The following is a 12,421-nucleotide window of genomic DNA, read 5'->3' as shown; positions in this document are numbered from 1 at the left end:
TCAGCACCAGTATTTATTTATTTTTGAGATTATAATTACAACATTTCTCCCTTTCTTTCCTCCCTCTAAGCCCTTCTATATACTCCTTCCCATTCTCTTTTAAATTCATGGCAGATTCTTTTTGTCACTAATTGTTATTGCATATATTCTCAAAGTTTACCGATAGTCTACTGAGCCATCAGTTGTTATTGGAGAAAGTGGATCAATTCAAAGGAACCTCTCTTTGGTGATGGCAGTCAAGGGGAGGATAATAAACAATTGGTAAGAAAATAGGAGTATAAGGAAAATGAAGTGGTGGTAGAGGTAATGGTTAGGACTCTGTGGTAACATTCCAGAAGAGACCTGAGTGATGAGAAGGAACTGTACTGAGATCTTAGGAGAAAATCCTGAACAGTGTGTGCAAAGGCTGAGAGGACTCACTAGGGAGAAGTTAACAAGGCAGTCGAGAGCTGAGTGGGCCCAGTAGGAATCATATGAAGAATTTAGCTTTAGGTTTTCTTCCAAGCCATTGGGGGAGTTTGGAGCAGAGGTGATGTCATTTGAGTTATGTGAAAGACTATTATTCTACTACTGGGGATGTAACAGACTGGAGGCTGAGGAGAGTATGCCAGTTCAAATGGGTCATTAATTAGGAGAGGTGAGGTTTCTAATGTAAGAATGTGTCAAGGACACTCATTTAGAATTGTGCAAGATATAGTAGTATCTGTATAGTTCCTTAGCCTACAGTCTGTGATGGAGGCCCATGACTACTAGAGACACATTCTTGTTTTGCTCCAGGCTCTTTGTACTAGAAATTTTCACTCCAGCAGAGCTTGCATTAGTACTATTCTTTTCCCATTAAGATATCACACACACACACACACACACACACACACACACACACACACACACATTTTGAGGTTTTAACCAGATAGCAGGAGTAAGGCCATAACAGTGTCTAGAGGTTGGCTGTGGAGAAAACCAGTATCTGACCAGTTCTGCTTGTTTACGTATCTAGATTTCCAGAGAATAAAAAGGCCATTTCTCTGAAGTCAACATAGCACTACGAGATGTTCCTGAGACTGGTTTCTCAGTTTCTCTTCTATCATCCAGCATGGTTTCCTGAATAATTTGGTGTCAGGCTGTGTATATGCACTAGAGTTACACTGATGAACATAAACCATTCTCCTTGCTTTGGAACTGATTTTTCTATAACCATGGAAGTGTTTGTCATTTTCTTTCAAGAATATTTTTATTTTCTATTTTAAGTTATGTGTGTATGTAGTGTGTGTGTGTGTGTGTGTGTGCATGCGTGTGCGCATTTGTGTGTCTGTGCACATGAGTACAGGTGTCCTTGGAAGCCTTTGGAGGTGGAGTTGCAGGTTGTGAGCCACTAAATGTGGGTGCTGGGATCCGAACTTGAATCCTCTGGAAGAGCAGCAAGTGCTCCTAACATCTGAGAGCATGTATTAATTACTTTTCTGTTGCTAAATACCCCGACCAGACATTTCAGAGAAGGAGTGAGAGTGTCTGTCCTGGTAGGGTGTAGTTAGAGTAGCAAGCTGCAAGCCACAAGCGTGGCAGCTGGAGCAGGAAGCTGAGAGCGCATGTCATCAAACCCAAGCAAGAAGGAGAGCGAGCGCAAACTCAATGTGATGGGAGGCTTTTTGCTCTTAAGAGTCCAACTCAAGTGACTTCCTCCAGCAAGGATGCACAGCTGGATTTCTTCAAGCAATCAATTAGGGACCTTGTGTTCAAATACCAGAGCCTCCTAGGGACACTGTCATTTAAACCATGGCAACCATGCTAATTGGTTTGTGGTTAAAGACTATCTTTCTCACTACTGGGGATATAGTAGACTGGAAGATGAGAAAGAATATAACATTCCTAGCCTTTCAGTTATTTTCATGATGACCACTTGGAGGATAATCTGATTCCATTTAATGATGTCTTAATGTGCTCAGGCCGTTGTAATTAAACACGAGAAAGTTAAACAACAGAAATTTATCTCTTACCATTAGGGACTGGATCCTAGATCAAAGTCTAACATGACTGTTTTATGGAGAAGGGTCCACTTCGACTTTGATGTGACTATGTACTCAAAATGGAAGAGTGAGGAGCATCTAGAGAACACGGATGCGATTGAAGCCCTAAAGTGTTTTTCTCTAGTGATATCAACCTCATGGGAACAGTACCCTTGCTTGTAGTAGTAGTATGATGGTTTTGCTCTTTTAGGCTCTTGTGGGTCACCACCCAGCTCCCAAATGATTTACAAAAAGGCTCATTCTTACTTAGAAACGCCTGGCCTTAGCCTGGCTTGTGTCCAGCCGGCTTTCTTACATTATCCTGATACCTTTTGCCTCTGGGTTTTCCCCATTCTCTTCCTTCTGTAAATCCTACTCTGGATTGCTGTGTGGCTGGAGGGCTGGCGCCTGATGTCCTCCTCCTTTTCTGGCTACTTCTCCTTTTCTCCCAGATTTTCCTATTCTCTCTACCTGCTGGCCTGCCTCTTCCTTTCTCCTGCCTCTCTATTGACCGTTCAGCTCTTTATTAGACCATCAGATGTTCTAGATAGGCAAAGAATCACAGCTTTACAGAGTTAAACAAATGCAGCATAAACAAACGCAACAAACCTTAATATAATATTCACTAACACTTGCTGTCATGCCCTTTAACCCCAGCCACCTTCTAAAGCCCTGTCTCCACATAACATCACACTGGAGTACAGAGCTTGAACGTGAGTTTGAGAGAGACTCAGTCTCTAGCAAATGGATAACTACTCAAACATTCTAAGTTAGTTAGGTTAGAGTGCCCCTCCCACCCGCAGAATACATGTTGGTACAAATAGACACCCAGAAGCCAATGGGGCTGTGGTTTCTATTGGTGTTATGCTTTAAAAAAATTGAATTAAACCGAAGTCTGGTAATTAGAGCAAATTGTGTTTCTGTGGCATTTCTGCTGATGGTATAGAACTCTTCCGCCAGAAATTTGACTCCAGTGAAAGGTTTGCATTTCTGTAGAACTTTACAGTTATTGATCACAGTAAGTGTATGGGAATGATAATATCTGTGTTCTCTCTTAAGAAACACTAATAGACTATCATATTATCTGATTTATAAAACGGCCTGGGTTTAGAGATGCTAAGTTACTTGTCTAAAGCCACCTGGTAAGTGGACATAAGGCTTTAGACTTTTTTTTTTTTTAGACTTTTTTTATATAACACCCTTGTCACCACACCCATTGATTCCTGTAGAGAGTATTTCATGTGATGTAACCTTGATGTCTGTGTTTGGTCAGGGAGCCGTCGTTTGTTCTAGTGAAGGAGACGGATGCTTTCTGTGGCTCTCTGAATGTGTTTGAGTTGAGACCAATCAAAGCACAAGCAGCCATGGAGGGCGTGAACAGTAGGTCTTAGGCAGGGAATTCAGACACCAGAGCTTCACCACTTTTAGCTCTCTCTGTTGCTCTCAGAGCTTAGTTTCCTCATCTAGAAAAATCAACAACGTTGCTATTGCTACCCCTACAGAATTGTTATAAGGCTTAATTTCATACACTAAAGAATAGGAACTGCCTAGCTTGTGGCAGAGGCTCAAAAAAATGTCAGTTCCCCTTTCTTTTGATCTTTGGAGGGCGCTTTTGTTATTTTGGTTGGAATATATAATTGTGCTTAAAGTATTTTCTAAGAAAAATTTGAAATTCATGTCTAGATTTATTTTTTCCTTTAAAAAGATTTAAAACCTTCCAGTACAGTCTTAGGCTTATTTTCCAGGGACCTGTGAGATCCTTCCATTGTGAATTCAACTAAGAGAGAGCCTGAAGATCCTGGCATTGGTTTTCTCCAATTTTTGAACATGCAGTAGATAATGCATGGTCTGGTACTTCTCATCTTAAAACACTGCTAAGCTTCTTTAAGCCATCTTGCCTATAGCATCAGTATCAGCATCTGATGCATGTTCCAATGGCAGGTAAAGAATCCTCCCACTGGCACTTCATTGCTTGAATCACTGATATTCACCCTTGTACATATGTATGGCACTCCCATCAGTTCCTTCCATAAACAGCGGAAGTAAATAGGGCTGAAGAGATGGAGATGGCTCAGTGGTTAAGAGCACTTTTTGCTCTTGAAGAGTACCTGGGTTTGGTTCCTAGCATCCACACAGTGGCTCTCAACTGTTCTCTAGTTCTGGGGTGTCCAAGGCCCTCTTCTGACCTCCACAGGTACTGGGCACAAATGTGGTCCATAGACATACATGCAGGCAACACATTCATGTACATAAAAGAAAATTAATAACTATTTTATAAGGCTGTTGCACACAAAAAGGAAGCAGATGTTGGGAGGGAGTCACCATCCTGTAAGCATATATCCTGTCATCTAAATTCAGTTCCTACTCAACTGTCTTTCAGTGAGAGCCCACAAGAAGATTGCGGAATTGAGACAACTTCTGGAGATCGCGGAGAGCAACTTCAAACACTTGGGTGGGATAACAGAGGAGGATCTCCAGCAGAAGAAAGAACAGCTGCAGTCTGAGAAGTAATGTCCTTAAACCCGTGCTCTGTATTTCAGCACCTGTGAATCCCACGTGAGGCTTTCTGCCTGGAAACATGCGCGTCCATCCTGCCATAGAGTTAGGTCCCATCCTTCCTCCCCAAATCCTTTGAGATGTTTTCAAGTCGTGAAATCATAGACTTCACATACCATCAGCCAAGTGTTGAACACACTCAGGCCATTGTGATTCCAATCTTCTAGACTATTTTCAACTTGTAAAGTTGACTTTATTTCTGGAGTTTTTGACACCACAGCTATTTTAAATCATTCAGCCAGCATAGGTAACATGATCTGTAAATATTCTTATTAGACTGAACTTCCCACTCAGAAAATGATGAAATCCATTTCTTTGTTCACTAAATTATAGGCCCAGCATGGCTACCACTGTGCTGTCCTCACCGTCGAGTTACAGCGACAAAATCTCTGGCTCTAACCACAGCACTGTTATCTGGATAGCTGTCATGTTTTCTTCATAGCTCTCTCAGCCTGCTGACCCTGCTCTTACCCATATTCCTTACCCTGTAGTTTGTTCTTAACTCAGCATCCAGAAAAATTATTCGGAAGCTTAAACGAGACCATGATGGTGCAGTGTATGCCCTGTCCTGGCTGCCTGCTTTACTCCTACAAGCCGTCTTTCCTATGAGCGATGGGGCTGTCTTTGTTCTGGCTCTCTTTACTGCTAATGTACATCACTGTCTTACTCAACTGTTGCAGTCATGCTGGCCCAGTAGAGTCTCTGCTTCTTTCAGAAACTTTACAGATCACCCTACATCTCTCAGAATTCTTCCTTCCAAACTCCCACAACAGCTCGCGAAGCTTTTAGTACTTAGAGCCTAAAGTTCCAGAAACTTCCACGATCCTCCCCAGAACAACATGGCCAGGTCTGTCACAGTGCTGTGGGTCCAAGGCTCTGAGTCAACCCAAGCAGACACAGGTTCCGCAGAGCAAGATTTACTGTGGGCAGTACTAGATGTGGGATCTACTGTGTTCCCCATGGTCATTTCAGCAAGTACTTAAGAGACATCTGTTCCAAAATACAGTTCATTTTCCCACCAATCGGGATTCAAAGATTAGGGGTTTTCCCTTCGTGTTCCATCATTGTCAGGCAATGTAGAATGTAAGCTTTTCAGTCCAACCAATCAGATTCACTTGTTCCATCTGTTAGGAACAGCTATAACTTGTCTAGAGCACTAAAGATGCATAACAGACTGTTTCTATTGTTTAAGGAGGAGATGGGTCATCTTTTGGAAGGTCCCCAGCTCCCCTAGGGGTGGGGAAGGGGGACTTCGTTTTACCCTGCAGGTAAAATGGAATCTGAAACCAAAATGGCAGCACTGGGGACAAGGCACTCTTGCCTGTTGCCAACAGCAGTGACAGTCAGTGTCTGGTACCATTTTCTGTCCTAGTTGGCCTTTCTGTTGCTGTGGTGAAACATTGACCGGAACCAGTCTGGGGGCACACCTGTCTTTACGTCAGGGCAAGAATTCATGGCAAGAACCCAGAGCAGGAACTGAAGCTGCTTCCTGACTGGCTTTTCATAGCTCGCTCAACCAGTTTCCTTATTCCCTAAGGACCACCTGTCGGTGGCTCTGGCTGGGCCTTCCCATACCATTCATTTTAATCAGGAAAAATGTCCCATAGGCATGTCCCCAGGTCAGTCTAGTGGGAGGACTTTCTCATTTGGGACTCCCTCCTCCCACGTGACTCTAGCTTGTGTCAAGTTGACAAAAACTAACCAGCACAGACGTGTTAATCACCTGCTTCACATTTTATATTACTGTTTCCTGCTTTATTTTATTTCCCTCTTAGTACTTGTTCCCTTCCTGCATACCATGTGTATTGCTTATTTATTTGTTGGTCGCTATTTGTCCCTAGTACTTAAATTACTGCTGATTCTTATAAGACCCTAAATACAGTTTACAAATAAATAATTTTATTTTCTTTAAAGTATAGTTGCTTCCCACAGTTAACTAAAGCAGTTCTTAGGTATATGGGGATTGACTGAAGAAACATTTTTGATAGGACCATCAAAGAGCTGCAGGACCAGCTGGCCTATGAGCGACTCCGCAGAGAAAAGTTAGAGTGTCAGCTGGACGAATATCGAGCAGAGATGGATCAACTCAAGGAAACACTGGAGAAAGTCCAGGTCCCCACTGTCGTGGTTACGGTTGGTGTTCTTAATACATTCATCCTTGTTGATAAATAGTGTTATCATTTATAAAGATATGGTGGGGGACCCGTGTGTCCTGGCGGGTGGCCTGAGGCTTCTGCGGGAGAGGGACAGATACCCGTGCTGAGGGAAAGTTTGGGTATAGAGTTTATTTAGTGGGTAATGGAGGGGAAAGTGAAGGAGAAGGAGAGAAGGGGGGAAAGGGGAAGGGAGAGAGGATAGAGGCAGAAGTTGCCTCTCCAAAAGAAGGGGTCGGGGAGGACTGAAGAGAGATTTGCTTGCCTGGGGGTGGGGAAGGTGGGAAGGTTGGGAGTGGGCAGAGCTTGTCTATTAAAAGGGACAGGGTACCCAGGTGACAGACCAGGCCAGGAGATTACAACAAACAGAACATAGAAAAGGCTGAGATTGTCAGCTTTGGGTTGGGGCTGAATTTGAGTCTTGTCTATAATCTTTTTTGATGTGGGTAAGCTTTTGGCTTGTTAGAGCTTGCGTTGCAAACTAGAGCTAATAATACTTTCTAGAACTCCCATCAAGATTGTGAATTTGACATTCTTTGCCACTGTGAATAAGCATTATTTTTTACTTTCTGGAGCTGTATTTTGAGTTTCAAATATATACATTTTTGTTATGAAAAAAAGCCAAAATCAAAAGGACAAGAATCTAACTAGTGATTCTACCCAGTGTTAGTTTTTCTAGTAGAAGCCAACCTCCCAACAAAACCCATATCAACAACACAAGAAACATAGGATGAGAACAAAAAAAATAGTTTCTCTGTCAGCAGGGGACTGACTTAGAGCCATTCAGTCTCATGAGACTAGACTTGGACTCCCAGTCTTCCGTAAGAAAAGACGCTGTGACCTGGGCGAGGTGGCGCATGTCTTTAATCCCAGCACTTGGGAGGCAGAGGCAGGCAGATCTATGAGTCTGAGTCCAGGCAGGTCTACAGAGTGAGTTCCAGAACAGCTAAGGCTACACAGAGAAGCCGTGTCTCAAAAACCACTGTGATGTGGCCCTGGGGACAGCTTATCCTGACATCATGTGGACTGAGAAACATTAACATTTTCATCCTTTAGAGTTTCTGTCTTTGGTCATCATGGATAAATTGTTTCAGACTTCTGCTACCTTGTCTGATCTATAACAAAATTCCCTGGCTTTTTATTTTATCCAAACTAATCGTTAGCCCCTTAATCACTTCAGAGAATATGACACAATAGATTTGCTTGCAAAATGTTGAAACCAGATAAATGTTCTCCAGATGAAGCCTACCAACATGAGCTAAACTACCAACAGTTCTTGAGACATAGAAACATTTCCACTTATCTGTGACTACGTCTCCGTATGTGTCCTCCTTCCTCTTCTCCCCTGTATTCTTTCCTTGAGACCGGGTCTTAGAGCACGACCCTGAAGTGAACTCGGTAGCCCAGGCTGCTGTCATTCACGTGAACTCGGTAGCCCAGGCTGCTGTCATTCACGTGAACTCGGTAGCCCAGGCTGCTGTCGTTCACGTGAACTCGGTAGCCCAGGCTGCTGTCGTTCACGTGAACTAGGTAGCCCAGGCTGCTGTCATTCACGTGAACTCGGTAGCCCAGGCTGCTGTCGTTCACGTGAACTCGGTAGCCCAGGCTGCTGTCGTTCACGTGAACTCGGTAGCCCAGGCTGCTGTCGTTCACGTGAACTAGGTAGCCCAGGCTGCTGTCGTTCACGTGAACTCGGTAGCCCAGGCTGCTGTCGTTCACGTGAACTCGGTAGCCCAGGCTGCTGTCGTTCAGGGTCCAGCCTCAGTCTGCCATGTGTTGTGCCGCAGGCCTGTGCCAGTGTCAGGCCAGGGTGGGAGGTGTGTTGGTCACACAGCTAGAGTGAAGCGGGGACAAACCCAGACCCTGCCCTGTGGCCGCAGCTCTAGTTCTGTAGACAAAGACTCTCACTGGTACTTTTAGTATAATGCGAGGGCTCCTTCCTTTGTTCTGATGAATATTTCCACCTGAAATTCCCAGCAGTGTCTAACTCAAAACTGAATGAAACCAAAATTAACATCAAGATTTTTATCCCCAGATCTAGTTTCTTAACTGCCTAGTTTTGGGTTCTTTTCTTTTTCTTCTTTTGCTACAGGTTCTCTCTGTAGCCTTGGCAGGCCCAGGACTCATTATATAGATCAGACTGGTCCCTGCCTCCCAGGTGCTGGGATAAAGGTGGACCTTATGCCTGGCCAGTTTGGGATTCTTGAGGCTTTCCCTACATAACTTTTCCTCCAGCCATGAACTGTGGCTCACCAGCATGGTCTACCTTTTGCTGCTGCCCTGAAACATGAACTCTTAGTACAGAATTTACGTGTCCAGTCCAGTCCATTTGAGTGACCAGTCAGCTTGGTTTCCTGTCATTTCTTCTTCTGAAAATTTTTGCCTGAACGAAGTGGATTCCTCAGTGTGGATTCAGTTCTAACTTTCCTATCAGCCCCGCATCTGTTAGTGCTTATGTAGGTGAGCCTTCTCAAACCTCGTGCACTTTCCTGCACCGAGCCTTTGTTCATTTCATTTATATCACAGGGTCCCCCATCAAATCCTCCTGCTCCAGGGTATTAGGCCCTTCCTTCTGCTTTGAGGGAGTCTTTCTTCCTGAGGTTGATGCTTTACCCACAGTACTGAAGTTTGAATTTCATGAGATCATTTAACACACTTTGAGATCTTAGGCATCATCAATATTAGGCATTATTACTTGCTTAAATATTAGGCTTAAGGTCAAGGCTTTTTGTTTCGCATACACTGTTTCATAAACAGTAACTGAGAAACACAGCGCCAGATAAAAGTTTGTAGTTATAGCAGTTTGTTAGAGGTGTGATTTTAATCTGCCCAGCTCCAAATCCACCACACAACCATCACTGTTCTTGCCTTTAGAAGCCATTAGCTCTCATTTTCTTATTGAACTTGTGAAAAATTCTGACAAATTCTACCTTTAAGAACTTGTATGATTCCAAGTTGAGTTTCAGAAACAGAGCAAAGGGAAGGGTGTGGGGCCATGGTTTTGTTTTTCCAGGCTGTATTAGATAGTAGCAGCTTCCATTTCACGTGCTGGGTACAAGAGTTAACTCTTGAGCACATGAGCAATGGCAGGGCAGGAATGCCTTTGGAAGTAACTCTGGCCATGAGCTCTCCCTAAGGACACATGCCGGAAGACTGTTTTAGGAACACCTGTGTTCATATTTGTCTTGCCTAAATAAGGCATTTTCTTTTTTAAACTTCATTTAAAAATTTTTATGCATTTTGATCATATTCCTCCCCACGCCCCAACTCTTTCCAGACCTCCCCCTACTTCATATGAACCAAACACACATCACACATACGCACACACACCCAAAACCAAGCAAACAACGAATAAGACAAAAAAAGAGACAAAACCAAAACATGGAGTCTGTTTAGCGCTGGCCAACTATTCCTGAGCATGCAGCCTGCCCAGGGTAAATGGCACGCACAGCATTTTTTTTTACTAGAATTATTCTGCAATGATTAACATCGAGTGAACACCTGTTGTGCTCCTGTCTCCTCCTCTGCTCCTTCCTATCTGCTTGTTGGTTCTTCTGTGTTAGGTCTTGTGAATACCAAGATGATGAGAAAGTCAGAAACAGTGGAGAAAGGCACCGTGGAAAATGAAAAATGTCGTAAATAATACTGCACACACAAACTCAGGAATGGAGAAGTCAACAGAAATCCTAGCTCTGTGGGGCTCCCAAAATAGTACAAATGACGTCATATTAGCACATTATTCTACCCTGCAGTGATGTATGGAATGTTAGCCAAGATAGAGGCAGGAGTGACAAGTTGTTCCCTTTGAGGTTGTATCAAGCAGAGATGGCACTGAATGACTTTCCAGGGTGTCGCCCAGCCATATGATCCGGCACAACACGAAGCACACATAGTTTGGATCTGGGGATGTGGTTATACAAAGTCCTAAAGGAATTTAATCAGAGAGGAAAGTACTTAGCATGGCTTGTTTGTCCTTCATGGACACTGTAGAAGAATGTTAGCAGGCTTTGACTCTTCTCTTCTGTGTCTATAGGAAAACACCTGCTGTGAGTCCAACAGAGAGCCCAGGAGAGCAAGAAAGAAAGGGTCTCCTGGGGGCGCCTTTGTGAGAAGGTTGTGAGAAGGTCCATGCAGGAAGGTCAGATAAATGCTTGATTTCCTTTACTTAAACATGATATAAATGTAAATCTATAAAGCTCCTTCCATTCTGAAGGTGAAAGGGATTATAAAAAAACCATGGACTCAGGATACTTTTTATATACATATACATGCAAGCCATCATTTATGAGTAATAATTTCACAAGTATTCATGTAAACTGTTAAATTTAAGATGGTACAATCTAATAGTCAAAGGAAATCCAATTCTAGATAATAAAATTATGAAAATGACACTATGGCTTCATAATAAAGTTGTATTTCTTTTCTTTTTCTCTCTCTCTCTCTTTTTGTTTTTCAAGACAGGGTTTCTTTATTTACCAGCCCTGGCTGTTCTGGAACTCTCTTTGCAGACCAGACTGACCTTGAACTCAGAGATCCACCTGCCTCTGCCTCCAGAGTGCTGGGATTAAAGGTGTGCGCCACCAAGCCCTGCTAAAGTTGTGTTTCTCTCAGTGTCTAGAAAGCGCTATGAACAACTACGAATGCGAATGTGCATATGATTTTCAGAGTTGTTCTTTGTCGGGTGTTACAGCGCACACCTCTAATCCCAGCATTTAGGTGTCTGGGAAGGAGAATCATGAATCTGGGCAGCTGGGCTCTCTAGTGACTATCTCAAGACGCACAAACATGCATACACGCACAGAAACTCACCCGCCCATCCTGACAAAACGTTTTTATTCAAACGACTAGACTTGGAAGGAAATTTTACATAGCCAGTTTTTACCCAGAACAGCTTTACAACGACTACCAGATGTCACTCAGCAGCTTGACAGGACTGACAACCTACTCTCACAAAAGCCTGGGCTACACCTTTGCTAGGAAATATTCTCGTTCAGAATTCCATCTTCGCTCTGTGCTGCAAGCTTTATGGGAATATAGCTAAGAGACACTCAGCAGGACAAAGCACATGGCTTGTTTTCTCCTTTCCCCCATAATCCCTTGAGTTTAGAGACTTTGTTTTTTGTTGGTGAAAAAGCAGCTGTGGTTCTGATGTAGTTCCTAAGCATATCCATTCGATCCCTCTTTCTTTCTATGGTGAGCCAGCGATGGGGTCATCAGCATCGCAGAGATCAGCTCATTCTAATCCAGTCTGTAAGCCAGTGTTAACAGCGCCATGGCTGGGGTGGGGTGAAGAGCAGCTGGAAGATGCTTGCCAGCACGCATGGACTCTAGGTCCACTATCCAGCACATCACACTGGCCACGACGTGCGAGGTTCAAGGTCATTCTTGGTTATGTAGCCCATCTGAGGCCAGGACTAAATGAGACCTCTTTCAAAGACACCGAGATACCTTTTATCTCCTGTATAGTTTGTGTCTTAAAAACTGGCAGGATTATTTTGAATTATTTTGTCCTATCTTATTGACATCCTGCCTGCAGTCTTCCTATCTCATAGACATCCTGCTCTCTCAACCACGTGGGATGTTCTTACGAGAGCAGGCTGGCTGCTGATCCGGAGAATTTTTTTTTTTTAAAGCAAACAGGACGTTCCCCCGGGAGCATGCTAGCTGCGGGTTTTGAGGAGGGGGTCTGTAGGGTCTTTCAGTTAGAAA

At 43.5% G+C, this 12,421-nt stretch overlaps 1 protein-coding gene across 1 annotated transcript in view; it reads left to right on the top strand.

Annotated features, from left to right (window-relative positions):
• Nucleotides 1–11,098, top strand: part of Ankrd42 (ankyrin repeat domain 42) — a 37,499-nt gene extending 26,401 nt beyond the window's left edge. Inside the window, exons 11-13 of the mRNA XM_041660192.1 lie at nucleotides 4,384–4,510; nucleotides 6,548–6,692; nucleotides 10,746–11,098. Of these exons, the coding sequence (XP_041516126.1) occupies nucleotides 4,384–4,510; nucleotides 6,548–6,692; nucleotides 10,746–10,832 (359 nt within the window). The 3' untranslated portion in view covers nucleotides 10,833–11,098. The remainder of the gene's footprint in view (nucleotides 1–4,383; nucleotides 4,511–6,547; nucleotides 6,693–10,745) is intronic.
• Nucleotides 11,099–12,421: the final 1,323 nt, after the last annotated feature.

Source organism: Microtus oregoni, unplaced genomic scaffold, assembly GCF_018167655.1.
Source record: "Microtus oregoni isolate MIOR12 unplaced genomic scaffold, Mior012 000000F_ref0000247, whole genome shotgun sequence".
Taxonomy (NCBI): domain Eukaryota; kingdom Metazoa; phylum Chordata; class Mammalia; order Rodentia; family Cricetidae; genus Microtus; species Microtus oregoni.
The sequence above is the reverse complement of the archived record's forward strand: the minus strand, read 5'-3'. Positions and strand labels throughout refer to the sequence as shown.